This window comes from Vombatus ursinus, unplaced genomic scaffold, assembly GCF_900497805.2.
Source record: "Vombatus ursinus unplaced genomic scaffold, bare-nosed wombat genome assembly UNPS02007284.1, whole genome shotgun sequence".
NCBI classification, from domain to species: Eukaryota; Metazoa; Chordata; class Mammalia; order Diprotodontia; family Vombatidae; genus Vombatus; species Vombatus ursinus.
In genome coordinates, this window is record NW_020947062.1 from 17,867,431 (window position 1) to 17,886,839 (window position 19,409).

Below are 19,409 nucleotides of genomic sequence, written 5' to 3' on the forward strand. Positions count from 1 at the left end.
ATATCAAAGACATCTAAAATTTTTCTTTTATTGCAAAAATATTGGGTTATTTTTGGTTTCTCTTTTCCAGGTATACCAGGTAAGAGTTTGTTTTTTAAGCATCACCCTATCTTCTCCAACTCACTTCCTTCTTTGATTAATCTTCACTTAATGGCACCCAGTTTCAAGAAACATAATTTCATTTCTCTCAGTCCTCCAGCCAATCTAGTTTAATCTATTCCCTTTTCAGGGAATTCTTTTCTCACATTTCTACTCCTTTTTTTATTTGAAAGACCTTTTTCTAGGTGCAACTTAAAAGCCACTATATATTTATCACTTCTTTGTAGAATGTTAATATTGTATCACCTTTACTGCCTGCTTGCATTATATTCTAGATTACCTTGTTTATCTATTTTATCAGTTTACATGTTAAAAATCTTTCCTAGTTCTGGATTTCTCTTCAAGAAACAATTACATTTTTTCTTCTTCATTGAGGAACAGTTTGTCCCATGATGAATTACAGTCACTTTTGCAGATTAGATACTTATGGTATACAATCCAGTTTTCCTTGTTTTTCATGAATTCTTCCACCCTTTTTCATTTCTTGTCATCATTGAGTAGTCTTGTACCATTTGAGTTGAAGTTTGATGCCTTGTAAATGACTTTTCTCTTTGATCATAAAGCTTTGAAACTTGGTGACTGAATTTTTGGGTGAACAGTATTTAGGGTTCCTTTATGTCAGCATGCTGTGAATTGTTAATTTTCACTGAAATCTTTCCAGTAAATTTTCTTAAGTGATTTCTTGAAATACAGTATTCAGACCATTTATTTTTTGACATTTTTCTATACAGCAATTCTCAGTCTAACTGAGATCTTTCCTCCAGTTTTATTACTTTGGTTTGCAGGCATTAGAGGTCTTCTCTAGTTTTTCTGTTTTTTTAAATTTTTATTGGTTTTTTTCTGTTTTTCCTCTACACATTTTTTGTTCTTCCTGAACCAGGCTACTCTTTAGAGAATCCATTGCTTCCCTAGGATTTTTCACTGCCTTTTCGACTTTGTCATTTCTTATTTTCTTGAATTTCTATTTCAATGACTTTATTTCTAATATAAGAAGTGCAATACTTTCTATTATACCTTATTGTAATCTTAAACCATTTTCTGTAGGTTCTTTGGCACGTCTTTTTTTTCTCTAGAATTATACTTGTTTTCATTTTTTTCACTTTTCATCTCATAATATTTACAAATTATTTTGGAGGTATTTTTTCTTGCTCATTTCTTTAGTTTTTCTGTTAGTCTTCTTGGAATTTCCCTCCCTTTTTATTCGGTGCATTCACCGTTATTTTGAAGTGTAGCACATAGGAGCGAAGGTTAGAAACAATTTCTCTTCCATTTTGTCCAAAGTCATCTCAGAAAGTTTTACTAAAGGAATATACTTAAGAGTATAGACAGGCTGGGACTCATTTTAAAACAACAACAACAAGAACACAAAATAGCAAAATCTTTGAAGAGCAGAGTTTCTCTAAGATTTGCCCTGTCTTGGAGGGAGAGTAGAAGCAACAAAAGTATTAGTTATTTTTGAGTGTTTCACTTACCATAAACATGCTCACTTTTAAAAATGGAAACAGAATTGAAATGAAAGTCAACGAAAATGAGACCAACATGGTAAATTTGTTCCAACTAACAGTGAAAATAACCATGGGATTAATTAATATGGTATGCAAAAACAAGGTCAAATTTCAGTGGCCACATGTTAAATCATGTCTCAAATGTCATTTTTTGCTGTCACCATCAATCAACATATGCTCATAATACAGATTAGTTATACCATTGCCCTGCTTGTTAAATTTCAGTGTGAAATATGTAAATCCAAAGTCGACCTTTGTGTGGAAGTTAAATGTAACATAATATCATTGTCATTCATTTCTGCTTTAAAAAAATACAACTTTTAAAAACTTGAAATAACTTAAAAACAGTTATAAGTATTCATTTAAAATATTCAGCCATGAAATTCAAAACTTATCTTAATTTTTTAGTCTCTCATTTTAAAAATAATATCCCTTCATGATGGACCATTGTATAACTGGTTTGAAGAGATAATACACTGGAGCAGCTATAACTAGTACAAAGACAATGGAGATAGTTTAAGGAGCAAAAATAGGTAAAAAGCTAAAATTCAGAAAGTAGAGTGTATGTACTTATCACTGGTATTTACAAGTCAGTTTTTGATGGAAAGACTGCTTTTTGCTTTGTATGAATGCTTTAACTACAGATAACATGAAGTTTAATAATTAAAACAGCACCTTGAAAATGTGTAGCAACAGTTTATTAGCAAGACTGAAAATCTTTCCAGAAAAAAATAGATACTATTAATAAATTTCAAATAATAATAATAATAATAATAAATGTGATATGAATCAACTTTTAAAGCCATGATTTTGACATCCAAAGGTTTGCTTATGTGATATAAAGTTGCTTAGAGAATTGCTAAGTATCAAAAGTCTTCTTCAGTAGGAAACACAGATGTGGGCCATTATTGATAAGAACAAAACAGCCATGAAATTAAAAGACGCTTGTTCCTGAGAAAGAAAGTTATGGCAAATCTGGAGAGTATCCTAAAAAGCAGACATCATCTTGCCGACAGAAGTCCATATAATCAATGGTTTTTCCATTAGCAATATATAGCAGTGAGAATTGGAATACAAGAAAAGCTGAGCACTGCTAAATCAACTCTCTTGAATTGTGCTGGAGAAGACTTTTGAGAGACCCTTTTTGAGAGACCCAAGGAGATCAAATCAGTCAGTACTTAAAAAAAATTAATTCAGGCTTTTCACTGGGAGGTCAAATACTGAAGCTGAAGTTTAAATACTTTGGCCACATAATAAGAAGTCAGGACTCATTGGAAAAACCCTGATATTGGAAAAGATTGAAGGTAAAAGGAAAAGGGTATGGCAGAGGATGAGATGGATGGTGTCATGGAAACAATGAACATGAACTTGAACAGACTTTGGAAGATAGTGGAGGAGAGAAGAGCCTGGATTGCTCTGGTCTGTGGGGTCATGAAAAGTCAGACATGACTAAACTACTGAATAATAATGACAACAAAAAACAGTGCTTGGGGAATTGTATATAAAGTAGCTTTGAATGACTCCACTTACACATGATAAGTGGGAAAGAGCTTAAGACCATTCAAAAACAAGTCTTCCTATTTTGTTTTGTTGTTAAATGAAGTAATAGTTGTAGGTAAACATGCTCATTTGATTTCAAATATATAATATACTATTGAAATTGATAGGAAGAAAGATTTCTTACGTTGAGTTAATGCCACATCAAAAGAACTTTTCAATGAAAATGATATAATATGGAAGAGTTGTGCTGGACACTATTGGTGGACTTCAGTCAGTCTCAGAGTGAAACTCAGGTACATGACTACTAGTTAAAAATGCATCCTCTCATGCAACTTGGGCACATTGCATTCTTTATTTGCATCAAGAAATGTAAGAAATGTGTTTTGTTGTTCAATCATTCTTCAGTCACGCCCAACTCTTCATGACCCCATTTGGAATTTTCTTGGCAAAGATAACTGGAATGGTTTGCCATTTCCTTCTCCAGCTCATTTTACAGATGAGCAACTTAGGCACACCAGGTTAAGTGACTTGCCCAGGGTAACACAGCTTGTAAGTGTCTTATATATAGCATTAGGCATATATACTAAATGGGATGATGAAATCTGTCTGGATTTTAATGTTAACTTATTTTATTGCCAGTAAGAATTGTTTTATTGTTGTTCCATCATTTCAGTTGTGTCCACCTCTTCGTGACCCCATTTGGAGTTTTCTTGGCAGAGATTCTGGAGTGATTTTTCCATTTCCTTCTCCAGCTCATTTTACAGATCACGAAACTGAGGCAAATGGGATTAAGTGACTTGCCCAGGGTCACACAGCTAGTAAATATCTGAGGCCAGATTTGAACCCAGGAAAATGAGTCTTCCCAACTCTAGGGGTGGCATTCTGTCCTCTGCACCACTTAGCTGCCCAGTATAAGAAATATGAGTGAACAACTATATACAGTTTTTCAAGTTGTTGCAAGAGTAACCAACTTTATAAACACCTTTTTAAAAGAAAACGTTGCAAAATCATGCGATAATATTGTGGGTTCTAACAGGACACTTTTTAATTACAAAACACACACAAAAAAATGGACAGTTTGGTGATAATATAGATAAAGCAAATTTACTTTATAACTATTTTCTCCTGATACTTGTGTGTGTATGTGTGTGTATTAAGAGGACAGTAATAGCACTTAATCTCACAGGGTTGTTGTGAGGATCAAATAAGATAACATATGGAAAGTGCTTTGCAAACGTTAAAGTGCTATGTGAGTGGTAGCTGTTATTTGTAACATCTTCATGAAAAATGGGATTTTTTCTGTGATTAATACAAAGAAAAATATTGACCTCAATTAATGGTTAGACAGTAATTATGGATAATAATACTGAAAAACATGCCCATCTATCATTAATAAAATATTGTTTTATAAGTTATAAATTTAAGTTATCCAGGATTTTATTAGTTAATAAATATTTACATGGTAGGTTATTTTTCTTATATATTTAAGACTTATATTTTATCTAGAAGAGTAATAAATTCTTAATTTTGCATGAATAAAAGTAAGTTCACGTTATTTGCATAGTTTTATGAAGCGTGAAGTTACTTTGTAATTTTTTTGTAAAGAAAAAAGGAGAGGTTATCAATACTGGTAAATATCGAGTTTGAAAATAATTGAATTTATAGTATCTTGGCAGGCTACACAAGGTATTTTATTTTCTCAGAAATATAATTTTTAGCAAAAATGCATATCTTTTTAAAGTATCAAATAGTGAATTTTGTGAAACTTCGTACATTTCATGTCTTCTAGCTAACAATACAATTAATGGGAATAATGTATTTCAGAAACTTTGCAGTGATGCTCAGGTAAAAGTCTTTGGAAAATGCTGCCAACTGAAACCTGGAGGAGACAGTTCTTCTTCTTTGGATAGTTCTATTAATTCTTCAGATACAAAAGAGCAATGTCCCAAATACCAGGTGAGAACACTCCGACCTACCCTCATTTTACTCCATAGTCATGTTATTGGGTGACCAGGATATTTAGTTCTTTAAAACATCTTTTAATTATTGAAGTGTGGTTTCAAAACTCCTAGGTGAGGGAACTTCCTGTACCAATGCAGGTTAGCACCTTCTCTGCAACTTAGAGTCTTAGAGAGTTTCCTAGAGCACTGAAAAATTAAAAGACTTGAATATGTCACATAGCCATTATGTTTCAAAGGCAGGATTTGAACCTAGGCCTTCCTGGCTACAAGGCCAGCATTCAGTCCTCTGTTCCACACTGCCACTATTGAAGTGTGATGATGTATAAAATAATAACATGCTGCAGTTGTATCAGTCAAATAAAAAAACTCTTAACTTCTTAATATAAATGCAAAAAGACAAAATGCATTTCTGTACAAGAAAAACAGATTGTAATTCATTTTAAAATATGCTGGCTTTTTATAATATACTTCTAGTTCTATATGTATGACTGCTTATAAACTTATCTGTGAGCCTGTTAACATTATACATCGTAATCGAGCATTGACTTCAAGCAAAGCAAAAGTCATCTAATATGAATATATTTTTGACATCTCTGCTTTAATGGGAAGCAAGTGTTTAATTTAAAAATACTAAATTATAATCTTGGGGTTTTTCTGGGTTTTATAATTGAGACATTAAAATTGGATTGGTCTTCTGCAGGATTTTTCTTGACTCATAGAATCATAATGGATTCCTAATATTTCTATGCTATATATTTGCCAAAATGGACAAATTAGATCGAATTCTTATTTCTTTCACCAACTAAAATGCTAGGTATATTTTGAGCATGATCAGGAATATACAGAGAAGATTTCCATGAGGTCCCAAAATATTTTTCTTTTAGATCACTCTTATTAGCCACATGAAAGTTTAATAAATACTTCTTAGTGCTGTTGATTGGACATTTCACTGAGAGTTTTTCCCTTGTCAGTCATCTTGTTATACTGCTTTTGTCTGCTCCAAAACTTTCATCTTGTTCACACAGGACTCTTGGCTAATTAGGCAAAGTTTTAAAAGTTAGTCTTAATACCTCAAACACTCCGAGTTTTAAAATTATGATTTCACCTTTAAACAGATCCTGAGATGGGCTAAATTATTTCCTCTCATAACTGACTGGATATCTTTTCAACTCATCTTTTGGATGCCTAAAAGTGACCTTGAATATCTGTCTTGCCTAATAGTAGAATAAAAATATAGCAATGGGCAGGAAAACCCAAATTTACCACACCTTATCTAGCTTGAGCCATTGTTGGCCATTTTCCTACAAACTGAACCTCACATTTTTAGTCATCTAATTACCAAATGTCCAGCCAGATGCCTCACTAACTATCTACAACCACAGTTCCAGCCTCTAGCAGCTATTAGGTTGACTACCCATTTCCATAAACCTGGCCTTCTTTAGCTCCTTTTCTAGTTGCCTACTATAACAGCTGCTGGACTGATTGGCTATCACTACAGCTTGGTGATTTGGGGACAACCAACACCTCACCATTGGAACTACAAAATCTGGTGACCATCAAACTGATTAGTCACCATCATAGATCCAAAATCTAACTGCTTCAGGACCAACCACCCACTCCCAGAGCTCTAGCCTAAAATTTGTATAGCTCTAGGCTTCTGCAGCTATTGAGAGAGCCAACTACCCTACTAATTCTGGCTACTTGAAATTATTGGGTAACCAGGCCAGCTGTCATTATCCATGACTTCAATTTCTAGTGCCCATTCTAGAAACTAGAGCTGACTAAGGACCTCGCCATATTTCTCATCCAGAGTATGAAAGCTTCAGAGTTACAGTTATGACTCAGAGTTCTTGATCTTCAGAGGCCTATACCAATGCAGCCCTAACTCATGTCGAAGACATGCCCCTTCTACCTCTTTTAAATGCAGATAAGTAAATCAAAGAAAAAATGTGCCAGAATTAAACATGTTCATGTATATATTTATGTATAACTATAACATAAAATATCCAAGCAGTACAATTTCTAAAAAACAAAACAAAACAAAAAAACACAAAGTGAAATAATCACTAGACAGGATAGAAACCATAACAAAGGTCAGAAGCCAGAATACGAAGGAATAAGGAGTGAGAGGCTAAGAAGTAGAGTGTATTGATAGTTTTCTTTTCCCCCAGATGTTTGTCTGAAAAAAAGAAGGAAATAAAAAGGACAATAGCTTGAAGGGGATGGTAAGATCTAGTGAATTCTCTTTTAGGAAGGGAGAGACGTGGGTGTGTATGTCTAGGCTACAGGGAAGGAGCCAGTATGTGAAGAGAGATTGAAGATATGAGAGAGTGGGGATGATTAAGGGATTAAGGTAAAATTCCTATCTGTAACAAAAATGGAATCAAGTCTCAAGGAATCATGGGTTAGTAGTTTAAAAAACAAATTTAATTTCATTAATTATTTTAATAACAAAACTCTTAAAGGTAGTTTTACCTATTGAAAGGAGAGTTTTAGAATAGCAAGGCAGATTTGGGAAATGAACAACTCACAGACAGTGGCTGAGAACAGGATACATGGTTTAAAGAAGAGGAATGATGAACTCTTTAACAGGAGTGGAATTGCCGGTAAAGAAACAATAAAAACTGCTTCTAGGAGTCTTGCTAATCTGATCAGAAAAACTTTAAACTGAAAAAAGACTGAGGGAAGAATGACACTATAACGTACACAACTGTGCAGACATTTTGTTGGCACATCCTTTCTTCCATAAGCATAAAAACTTAGAAATTTGTAACTTGACTTAATGAACATTTCATCCTTCAAAATATGAGGAAATGGGAAACCACTGTTTGTTTTCACAGAAAATAAAAACTATGAAAAGGACTCGCTTTTGAATGTCCCCCAGAAAATTTGTTTGTTATATGACAGGAAATAAGATTTGGACCCACATCTCAAAGTATACCCTATAATTAATTCCCACTGGATCATAGACCTGAACATAAAAAGGAAGTATACAAAAGATTAAATAAAATTAAATATTTGTCTCAATTGTGGAAGAAAAGTTTTTTTAAACATACAGAAGCAATTAGTAGAGACAAGAGTGATTATATAATGACTTTTAAAACTTCTATATACTAGAACAGTATTAAAATAAAGACAAAACAGATTGGAAAAAATACAATAAATATGGCAGGTAAAAATTTGATGCTTGGGGCAGCAAGGAGCTACAGTGGATAGAACACTGGCTCTGTTGTCAGGAGGACCAAAGTTCAAATGTGATCTCAGACACTTACTAGCTGTGTGACCCTGGGCAAGTCACTTAACTCTAATTGCCTAAAAAACTCGATGCTTAACATTTATAAGAAACTGTATTAAAAATATCCACAGCTAATATGTAATACCCAATAGACAAATGGCTAAAGGATTTGAGCAGTTTACAGAAAAAAAGAAACTTGCTTTTTTAACAGTCTCTTAAAAATATTCAGCCCTATTATGATCATGTGAAGTACTCCTTCATATTCATCAAATTCGAAAAAATAAAATGAACAAGTCCTAGTGAGATTGTGGCAAAGCAGGTATATTCATTCATTACTGATAGAATCATAAATTGTTGGAATCTTCTAGGAAAGTAATTTGGATGTATTCTTTTTTTTTTAGTTCCATATATTCTTTTTTTTTTAGTTCCCATAATCATATCCTTTAATTCAGTAATGCCACTGTTGATAAAAAATACCCTGAGAGTCTAAGCTATCTTTTAAAGAGATTTATGGTAGTGTTATTTGTAAGTTCATAAAAGCTAGGAACAACTTAAAAAAAATAAAGAACAGTAGGCAAATTATTAAATACAGTGTGGTATACTAGTGTATTGTAGTACTGTCATCAATTAAGATAGATAAGTACAAATAATATAAAGAAAGCTGGAAATGAAACAATGCAAAGTGGAGGAAGTAAACAGAGCTTGAAAAAGAGTACACATTGATCATGATTGTGAAATACCATATTAAAACTCTTTGCAAATTTTAAAGTACTATACAAATGAATGTAAATATTCATTTTTATTATTTATAATATTTTATTATTACCATATAAACCAGTAAGTCCATAGGAACAAATGGATAAAGAAGAAATCTAATGAGGACTCAGTTGTAGTGAATGATAAGTAATTATTGTCAATTTGTATATTGAAATTCTTTTTTCAAACTGAAATAGTGCAAAGCAAGTTCATTTGTTTTTACTGATATTTAATGCTAAGTGTATAGCAAAGCATCAAAAGGAGGAAGGTAATTTATTTCCTTCTCAAACTATATTAAAAGGATGTTAGTTGAAGCTTGGAAACATAGAAACTTGGTATAGGTACAGATAGGGGGAGGCGGAAGATACAGATTTGGTGTTAGACCAGTTAATTAGAACATGACCCTTTCAAGAGGTGCAAGTGCCTTTCTCAACTACTTCTCATAAACCTAGACTATCCCGATTTACATAGACTTTTTGGTTCTTTGGAAGGTAGGGGTCCAAAATGGTTTCCTGATTCTGCAAATATGGTTTGTAAACATGGTTAATTAGTATGAGTATATCTTGATTAGCTGGCTTCTTCAGCTCTAAATTTGAGTTTCTTCAGTATCTACATCATAACAAATTCCTGAAAACCATCCAACTCTTGATTATCATCTATGCTAACATGATTAGTTAGACTTTGCAAAATTCCCCCAACATGTCACTCTAAATAATACTTTTGATCTCTACTCCTTCGATTCTTTTTTTACTGGAGCTACTAGCAAGTAACCCAGTGATCAATTAATTTCATTTATCTCTCACAGAATTTAAATATACAGATTTGTTCACTTCATCACTGAATAATCAAGAGTTGATAGCAGCACTAATAATCACCTCTGAATTCATCACAAAGTTAAAAGGGATAGTTCAACCCATATTTGAGTAAACATTCCTCCTACAACATCCTGAACAAGTGATCATTGAGCTTTTTGCTTAAAGACCTCCTATGAGGGGAACCAACCACGTCCCAAAGCATCCCACTTCACTTTTAGGTAGTTCTAATTTTAAGTTTTTCCCGACGTTAAACCTATATGTGCCTCTTAGTTCTAAATTATAGACTATAAACAAGCTTCTACCTTGAGGAGTTGGAGTGGGGCTGTCAGCATGGCAGTTGTCTACATATGGCAGCCATGTGATAGGAAGTGCAGTGTTCCTCTGCTTCCCCTCTCCAACCTCTTCCATGGAAGAGGCTTGAATAGTTCTGACAGGGCAGCTGGAAAGAAAAGAGAATGACCAAGGGTGGGTCATTCCCTTTAAACATCCACTGATTCAGCAGCTTGTCCTGTTCAACATCCAGTAAGGTGATTGCTTTGTCATCCCCAAAGTTCCAGAATCCTTTAGCACTGTAGCCAGCCCAAAGCAGGGAGGGCAACTTTGTACATGCTCAGGGCCCCTATTACACTCATGTAAGTATTTTAGTAGTCACACAATACTCTAAATATTACCTTTTTTGCCTTTTTAGGGTTCTCGTTGTTCTTCTGATGCCAATATGCTTGGAGAGATGATGTTTGGTTCAGTAGCCATGAGTTATAAGGGTTCTACCCTAAAAATTCATCAAATTCGGTAAGATTACATCAAATTTTACTTTTCTTTAGGGTAAAATAAATAATTTATATGACTAGTAGTGATAGACTGCTTCAGGTACATTGGAACTTAATGCTGTTTAAATGCTAGGTTGTTATTAATCTTCAGAAATCCATGTGACTTACAGATCTTTGTGTAGCTTTATATGGGGTTGATTCTTTGCTCTCAATGGCATTTTCAATGTAGCACAAACTGTGGTCCTACCAATCTGGGAAGTTCAAGTTCAAGTTCAAGTATGATCCCAGTTAACAGCCTGTGCTTGCCATCTTAAGTCCAGCTTTACGTGAGTTCAAAGAGGTTCAGCAGCAGTACGTTGGCCACTAGGTGATAAATTATTTGGGCAAGCAACTCATGTAACCATTAAACAAAAGGGCTCTCTACCTATTGTAGCCACTTCTACAATGGTAGAGTGAAGAAATTAGACAGAGATTACTAAGTGTTACACAGTTTTAAAAATATCTATAAACAATGTATATTCTAGTATTGTTATTTTAAATGTGGATTTTTGTCCAACAATTTGATATATTATTGGAGCAGGGGGCTAGATCGGTATTTAACTGCCAACACTCATTTTCTTGTCCTCATCACCTCTCACCCAGAATTTCGTAATAGCCTACTAATATGTGCCCCTGCCTCTCATCTTTCTTCCTACAATCTGTTCTTCACTCAGCTGCCAAAATAATTTTTCTTAAGCATAAAACCTTAGGTGACTTCCTGTTAACTCTAGGATAAGATACAGACTCCTTGGATTGCCTTTTAAGGCAAACCATAACCTAACTTCAATCTATCTTTCTAGATTTATTTCATTTTACTCCTACTAGCTGTGCCTTAAACTCTACATTCCTCTGTGCTTTTAAACAATAAACTCCTTATGTGTGGAATACACTCTCTCCTCTACCTTTATGAACCTGTGTTTTCCTTCAAAATTTGGTTTAAGTTGCTATTTTCTTCACTGAAATCCTCTTCTTATCTCAAACCCAACTAATACTCCTGAAGCACTTCATCTGAAATGCTCTTCTGCCCCATTACATCCTGCTGTATATTATCCTTATTTGTAAATGTCTTATGACTTCACCTCAGTAGAATGTAACATACTGGTTTTCTTTTTGATTCCCAGGTTCCATCACAATCCCTTGCACATAGTTAATGCTTAGTAAATGCTTTTTATTGTTGTTGTTGTTGGTGATGATGACTGATATCACATGGAGTATTAAAATAATCGTTTTAAAGCTTAATTTTATATAGATACTTAAGGTTTACAGAAAGCTTTACATACATGATTTCATTTGATCCCCAAGCTTCTTTATAGAGACTGTTTAGAAGAAGGCCTCTAATACTCCAAGGAATTACCCTATGTAGATTTTATTGATGGACTTGGACAAAAATTAAACAGATTGAGTGGATCCAGTAGTGATTTGTACTGGTGGAGGGAGTAATCTTACACCATTGGTAACATCACTTCCATCAATATGGAGTAAGCATAACCAAATGTCATAAAATGTTATAGTTTGCGTTTAATACTTAACATTCTCCTTTTTCCTCATAGTTCTCCTCCACAGCTTATGCTTAGCAAAGTTTTTACTGCACGTACTGGAAGTAGCATCTATGGAAGTCTAAACACGTGAGTATCTATATATTCAGTAAGAACCCAAAATGAACTTAAGAAAGGAACAGAGATACCTACATAATTAAGAATTAGTATTAACCATATTATTCAGGATCGGCAGTGTTGAGTCAAATTTCTTTGTTCTCTGCCTGTACATACTAGAAGATAATTAAGGTAAGTAAGACCAGATTTTCCCTAGTTGAGTCTTGTTGGGGCAAAAGATGTTAGTTATGTCCTCTTGACTTAGTGAAAGACAAATCTGGAAGTATACAAGACTTACACCATTAAAGTATATATGTATACTGCTGTGTATGTGCCACATGTGCGAACATAATCAGATCAGGGCTAAACACAAGATACTAGGACCATGGAGTTGAATGGAAGTTTAAGGACATCCAGTATGATACCTTTGTTTGATAAATGAAGAAGATGAGTTCCAGAGGTACAGTGACTTTGCCCTGTGTCATACAGGTGGTAAGTATCAGGGCTCAGACTCAAATTTAGATTTCTAAATCATATATCCAGTGGTCATCCACTAAATTCATGCTTCTTACTCCCATGTACCAGGGTCCTTTTTTGTGTTTTGCTTTGCCATATTGCTCTTTCCAGTGATGGCACCTATAGGTGTTCCTCTTCTGCCCTTAAGCTTCCTGTAGTATTGATTCTCACTACCCCAGTGTTGAGGCCTTTAATGCTAGCTTAAAAAACCTTATTTTCATGTTTTTGTGTTCCTTAGCCCGAGTTCAAGGTAGTTATGTAGCTATATCTTTTCTTTTAGGTGAGAAAGAAAAGACAAAAGAGCCCTTTAATATTTATTTCTCTGAACTAAAGAACAAAAGTTTTTTATACCATAAAGTTTTTAAAATAAAAAGCAATTGTTCAGTTCCTTCTGTCTATAATTATTTAGTAATACAAAGTGGAAATGAATGAGCTAAAATTGAATGACCTTAGGTCTGATTGGTGTTGAAAGTTTTTGGTCCAACATTTCTTTTCTAAAAACTCCCTTCAAAAGCCTTAGAAGATAGTCTAAGGAATAGGAAGTTAGCTCAAATAAAAACTCTAACCATGTGAAGTGTTTTTTGGCCAATATCCCAATGATTTAGCCCCTAAAATCATTATAAATACATTTTGAGTTTTTTTTTTTTTAAGATAGAAATATTAGATTTTGAAGACTGGGATTTTAGACAAATTGCCTACTTTTACTTATTGCCTAATGGTTAGAAAGCATTTCAAAATTATTTTTTGTTGTGATTGTTACTTGGATTTATAAGGATGTTGAATCTTTTTCCCCAAGTTGAAGAGTAATGTATCTATAATGTACTTTGAAATTGTTCTTAAGAAAATAGAGTTGATCAACTTATTTCCCTTTCTTCAGGCTACAAGACAGTCTTGAATTCATTAATCAGGACAATAATACATTAAAGACAGATAACAATACGATTATAAATGGGCTTCTTGGAAACATAGGTAACTAATTTCTTTGTTTATTACCTTACTTGTAAATTCTTAAATGTACATTTTGACAAAAGTAGTTCTGAAATAATTCAGAATCATAGCAATTGGGTCATAAGGTAGAATGCTTCCAAATGTTAAAAATAGAAAAGACTTTTTAGTTTAACAGTATGCAGCCTTGTTTTCCTTTCTTCCAATGTTGGAAAATTTAAATACTTAATTGATCTTTTTTCTTGAGTATTTAAATGGTATATGACATTATATGTTTGTTAAAATGTATTTCCCTATAGGCGTACAGGTAAGATATCTTAAAGGTCTTATAGCTAACTTTGTCATGGTTTCTAAAACAGATAACTGCCCTTTACTCATTTCAGCTAAAAGAGATTAAATTATTGAAAGACACAAAAATAATTGCCCCATCAGCCAGGCTAACAATAATAACTACCATTTATATAACGCTTTAAGGTTTGCGAAGTGCTTTACAAATATCTCTTTATCCTCACAAAGCCTCTTGGTAAATAAGTGCTATTATCCTCATTTTACAGATGATGAAACTGAGGCTTAGAAGAAGTTAAGTGACTTGCCCAGGGTCAAACAGCTTATAAATGTTTGAGGCTGAATTTGAACTCAGATTTTCCTGACTTCATTTCTGCACCCTATCTACTACATGTTTTCATGTTAATTGAAATAGATGGTTTGGTGTACTAAAAAAGTGAAATTTAGCATTCAAATGTGAAAAATCCATTTTCATGTTCCTGAAAAACCTTTCTTAATAATACCAGTACACTTGGTATTTGTTACCCTGTTTGTTTTTTTCTTAAATGTTCTGAGTAATAAGAGCTTAATTTCCTTTATGGGACATTTGATTTAACTTGAAAAGAATTTGGATTATGCTGCTGCTCATTGCAGTTTTGGTACTTTTAAGAGCTATGTTGCTGCAAGGAATATAAAACCATGAGAATATGAACACATGCTTCTCTGATTCTCCATTTGATAATATTTCATTTGAGAAATTAAATTGTACTAAAAAAATAGAATTTTATATTTTGCCTAATTTTCCTAAGTGTAACAGTATATTTTTTCCTTGATTCCCTAGCTTTTCTACATATTATTTACTTAATATATCTTTATAAAAATTAGAATTCTTTCTTTTAATTTAGCAGCTATTTTAGGATGAAACAGTTTTTACTTTTGAACTTAATGGTTTTTATTGAGTAAAATAAATATTAATAAGAATGATAGCTTATATGTATATTTAGAGTTTCCAAAGTGCTTTGCATATATTATCTCATTTAATCTTCATAATAACTCCTTGAGGTAGGTGATATTAATATTCCTATTCTACAGATGAGAAAACTGAGTCTTAGAAGAGGTTATAGAACTTGTCCAGGGTCATACAGCTAGTAAGTCTCTGAGAGGAGGATTTTGAAACTAGGTCTTCTGATTTCTAGAGAATTTTATACCTTTGAAAACTGAAGGATTCATTAACATCTGTCTGTACATTTTACTTTGTACAGAGTTCTTATTGAAGTAAAAGTTCCATTTAAACATTTTAGCACTACATTCAACAACAGTGTTTTTCCAGAAAAGGAATATATCCCTTCCTTTACTATAGTTAGATTCTTGTTAAAAGTGTGTCATTGAAATATTTTGCTAGAAGCATAAAAATAACATTTCAGAGGAAGAGCAATTTTTCTAACCATTACAGTGTGATCTTGGACTTCTTTAACAACATATTTCTAATATCCATCTGGAAATGAGGGAAATAGTTCTTCCATGTAAGGAAAAGTCAAAGTTCTTTAACAAGTTAAAACAACAACAACAACAACAACAATAACAACACACCCTGTATAACATGTCATGATTTTTAATCAAGAATTTCTGAGGATTTTTCCTTATTCTTTCTAATCTTCTTTGAGTACACCAAAATGAGAGCTTATTAAATTGCTCCATAACAATGTTGAAGAAAGTTTTGTTAAATCCCAAATCTGTCTTTGGAGTGATTTTAAAGATATTTAAATTAGGGGCAGCTAACTGGTAGCCCAGGGACTTGTTAGCTTGCAAGCTGACTTTTATTCAATTACTACAGAAATTTTTTGTCCTGCAATTCAAAAACTTCCTGCCATCATCCCAACCAAGAAATCTTTTACTCTCTTAGAGTTTACCGTGGCTCTACTATGCCCTTGGATAGCTAGGAATCTAGCTTCATGAAATGTATTTGGAACCCTGGCCTTTACAAACTCCATTTCCCTGACCTGAATTTTATTTCTATTTCTTCTTTTGTTTCTAGTTGTAACTTGGTCTCGTTATAACTTAGGTTGGATAAATCCATTTCTGCTTTGTTTTAAAGTTTGTGTTTGTTAATAATTCTTTTCTATATTTGTTATGTAATACATTCTGTTTTCTTGGGCATCATTGTGATGCTTTCTTCTTTTTCTAAAAGTAGAGTACCTCTACAAATTCTCTACTGAGGCTATGAAATTTTTACTATTTAAACAAATTATAATCAACCTGAAAGGCATCTGAATTTAACAAGGATACTTACCACAGCTTGAACTTCAGTTCTTGTTTATGTAAAATTTGTTTTCCTCCGTATCTGTTAGTCTGCTCCTATGTTGCTTTATCTTCCTTTTGAAACCAGGTGCTGTTCAGCTTTACTAACTTCATTCTTTCATATGTATTTTACATTTTGCCATGTAGGTCTTTCACAGCTTTGCAGCCCTAGGAGGGCATTCTCTGAGCAAGGCCCGCTCCGCCTGATCAGGAGCGCCTCTTTCTTTGCAGGTTTGCAATGTGCTGTGTGGGTAGACTAGTTGGTGTGACCAAGCTATTAGAATTTTGTAGTTTAGCTTTGGAAATAAGACACCAGTTGGAAGTTGATTGTGAGTATATGAGAAAACAATACCTTTTGAGTAATAAGAACTATCCCCTAATTATGGAATTTTTTTTTACTATTCCTGGAAATCACATTTTCATTGGAATTGAGTATTTTGGAAATCATATTTTCACGAAATTACATTGTGCTGATTGTTTTCCAGTATTTCTTTGAGCTTTGGAAGAGCCAAACCCCATTTCATTTAGTTGTTTGCTGTTTAATAATAGAAAGTATAAATTCTTATGTGCCACTCAAGTTTCCACTGAAGAGGTCTTATTTCCATGACTAAGTAGCTTTTATTTCATAGTTCACCAGTTGCAAAAAAAAAATAAATAAAATCCACTCTTCATTTTCTTGAATTTCTATCCACACTTTGATATAAGAAATTTTATTTTTATAACAAAGACTCAGTTGAACAAGTACCATTAAAATTCTAAGAATACACATCTCTGTCTTTACATCACAGAATGAGTGATAATTGAAAAAAAGCATAGAATCTATGCTTGTGCTCTTCTTAGCCAACTGTTGCTGTTCTTCTCAGTTTCCTAAATACATTTTTGTATGCTGTATAAAATTACATTTGCCAGGCTGAAGTCTTAATTTATCTACTGTTTTTGTTCACAAAAAAGTATGAATTTGGCCATTGCTTCTTTCTATATTAAATAACAGTACTCAGTATGTTCTACATATGATCTTCAAATAAATCTCTGGGCTTGTTCAGCTTAACATCCATTCTTGGTGTTGGGGGTGTGCCATGCTGTCGGAAAATAAAAGATAAATGAATGCAATGAGATGAGCATGATTTAGTTTGGATAATTAAAAGGAGTGCCACCAGTCTGAACAAAAGTTGATTTTGTACTTGACAGGCTTGCCTTTCTTTACAGTTCATAGCAACCCAATGGACATGCCTGGAAGAGAACAGAATGAAGACAGAGACAGTGGCATAGCACGCTCTGGTAATGCATCACATTAGTTTAATAAAGGGGCATGGATGCTTGGTATTGTTTCCTTGCTGTGTGATACAGTTTTTCAAGCCCAGTTCTTTAGCGTTTGGTATCATGTGATAAAAGAACAGAGGTAGAAATTATTTAGCAATATTGTACTCAATAATATATATTTGATAAGTAGCTTTACATATTTTTCATGGTAGTGCTCAGTGAAGAGGTAATCCTAACTGAACTAGGCTTAGCCAATGCAGAGTGAAAAATGCCTTCTTGTTGCCACTGTGTTGAATTGTTTTGCTTTACTTTGCTTATTTATTAGAAGAAAAAGTGGAAGGAGCCACTGGAAAATGATACTGAAAGGAAAAAATAGAAGAATATTAATAAAAGACAGTTTCTTAAGTTTATAGAAACTGTGACAAGAGAACAATGGTTTGCCACTTGATATAGTTCTGATTTCCCAAATAGCAACAAGGGGTATTTTACACAAAGATTTCAGTTTTTTTCTGCATTGTGAATTCTTTCATAGAGATTTTTTTTGATCAATTCAGGATTTTACTGGAGCTATGCTCAGAAAGTGGTCCTGTCCACTTTACCCACAGTGAACCTTGTAGACTGATTTTAATCTCTCAAACTTTTGTGCTTTGTGTATGCATTGTGCCGGTGAAGTTCAATCACCGAATTCGAATTTTCCTGATGCAGACTGTCTTTGAAGACAGAAAGCATTTGTCAAGATATTTCCCCCTTCTAATCAAATAATCTTATTCAGGGGCCTTAAGGTATAGTAGAAGACATATCTCTTAAATTGTCCTTTCCTTTTCTGTACTTAGATTTTTTTTTCCCATTAGGGTGAAATTTTTAATTTTTATTGGTTATGTTTAACATTATTGTGCATTTTAATCTGTTTATATCTATGTGCCTTTTATTTATCCAGGATTGATTTTCTCAAGTTTAATTTTTCTCTGCAGCATTGAATTTTACTGTAACAATTTGGGACAATTAGTTTTATAGCCACAGTTTTCTTTAAAAAGTAGGGTTGTAACATTTGAATATCCCATTTGTTGAAGAGTATTTTGTTAAACAAGTAATGTAAACTGATTAATTAATAACCTGTGCCATGGAGTTTTAAAATATATATATGTGAAATTTAAGGTGACAGTCAAATCCTTATTTTTGATTATGATGATGATATATTAATTCATTGAACACTTTTAAGATTTCTTGCTTAAAGCCCTGAAACTTAAAGACTGTCTTACGATTTTTTTCTCTCAGTAATACATTTTTTTAAAAACAAATAAGATTTTACGGGTTCATGAAGAATTGAAAGTTCAGTAAAGTCCATATTTTATGTTTACCTTTTATTGTTCTACTGATCAGTTAACATGAAATTTTTTTATATTCATGAACTATTAAATTTTAAATCATGAATTAAAATGATTTTTTGTTTTTATTGTTCTAACAGCATCTCTTAGCAGTTTGCTTATTACTCCATTTCCCTCTCCAAACTCTTCACTTACCAGAAGTTGTGCTAGCAGTTACCAACGACGCTGGCGACGTAGTCAGACAACCAGTTTGGAAAATGGGGTCTTTCCTAGGTGGTGAGTGAATTAACAAACTAGGAAAAAATGTTTATATTCCATGGCTTTTTATCAGTCTCACTTAAGTTTTCCTATCTTTGGCTTTATCTTTTCAAATATATAGTTGTCAATGTATATACAGTTTTAGTTTTACTGACTCACTTTGCAGAGGTCTTCCCATATTTTCTTGTATTTGTTATTTATAATTTTTATTTGAAACATCATGTTCCATTAATATACCGTAATTTATTCAACTATCCTCCAATGTACATCTTGT

At 33.2% G+C, this 19,409-nt stretch overlaps 1 protein-coding gene across 3 annotated transcripts in view; it reads left to right on the forward strand.

The window, feature by feature from the left end:
* The window catches only part of FNIP1 (folliculin interacting protein 1), a 142,671-nt gene that overhangs the window by 86,022 nt on the left and 37,240 nt on the right, over positions 1-19,409 (forward strand). For 2 of the 3 annotated variants that reach the window (XM_027849150.1, XM_027849152.1), the window contains exons 3-9: positions 4,929-5,060; positions 10,560-10,660; positions 12,228-12,302; positions 13,663-13,754; positions 16,440-16,523; positions 17,499-17,570; positions 19,018-19,153. In XM_027849150.1, the coding sequence (XP_027704951.1) occupies positions 4,929-5,060; positions 10,560-10,660; positions 12,228-12,302; positions 13,663-13,754; positions 16,440-16,523; positions 17,499-17,570; positions 19,018-19,153 (692 nt within the window). The remainder of the gene's footprint in view (positions 1-4,928; positions 5,061-10,559; positions 10,661-12,227; positions 12,303-13,662; positions 13,755-16,439; positions 16,524-17,498; positions 17,571-19,017; positions 19,154-19,409) is intronic. The other variant, XM_027849151.1, reaches the window with a different exon arrangement.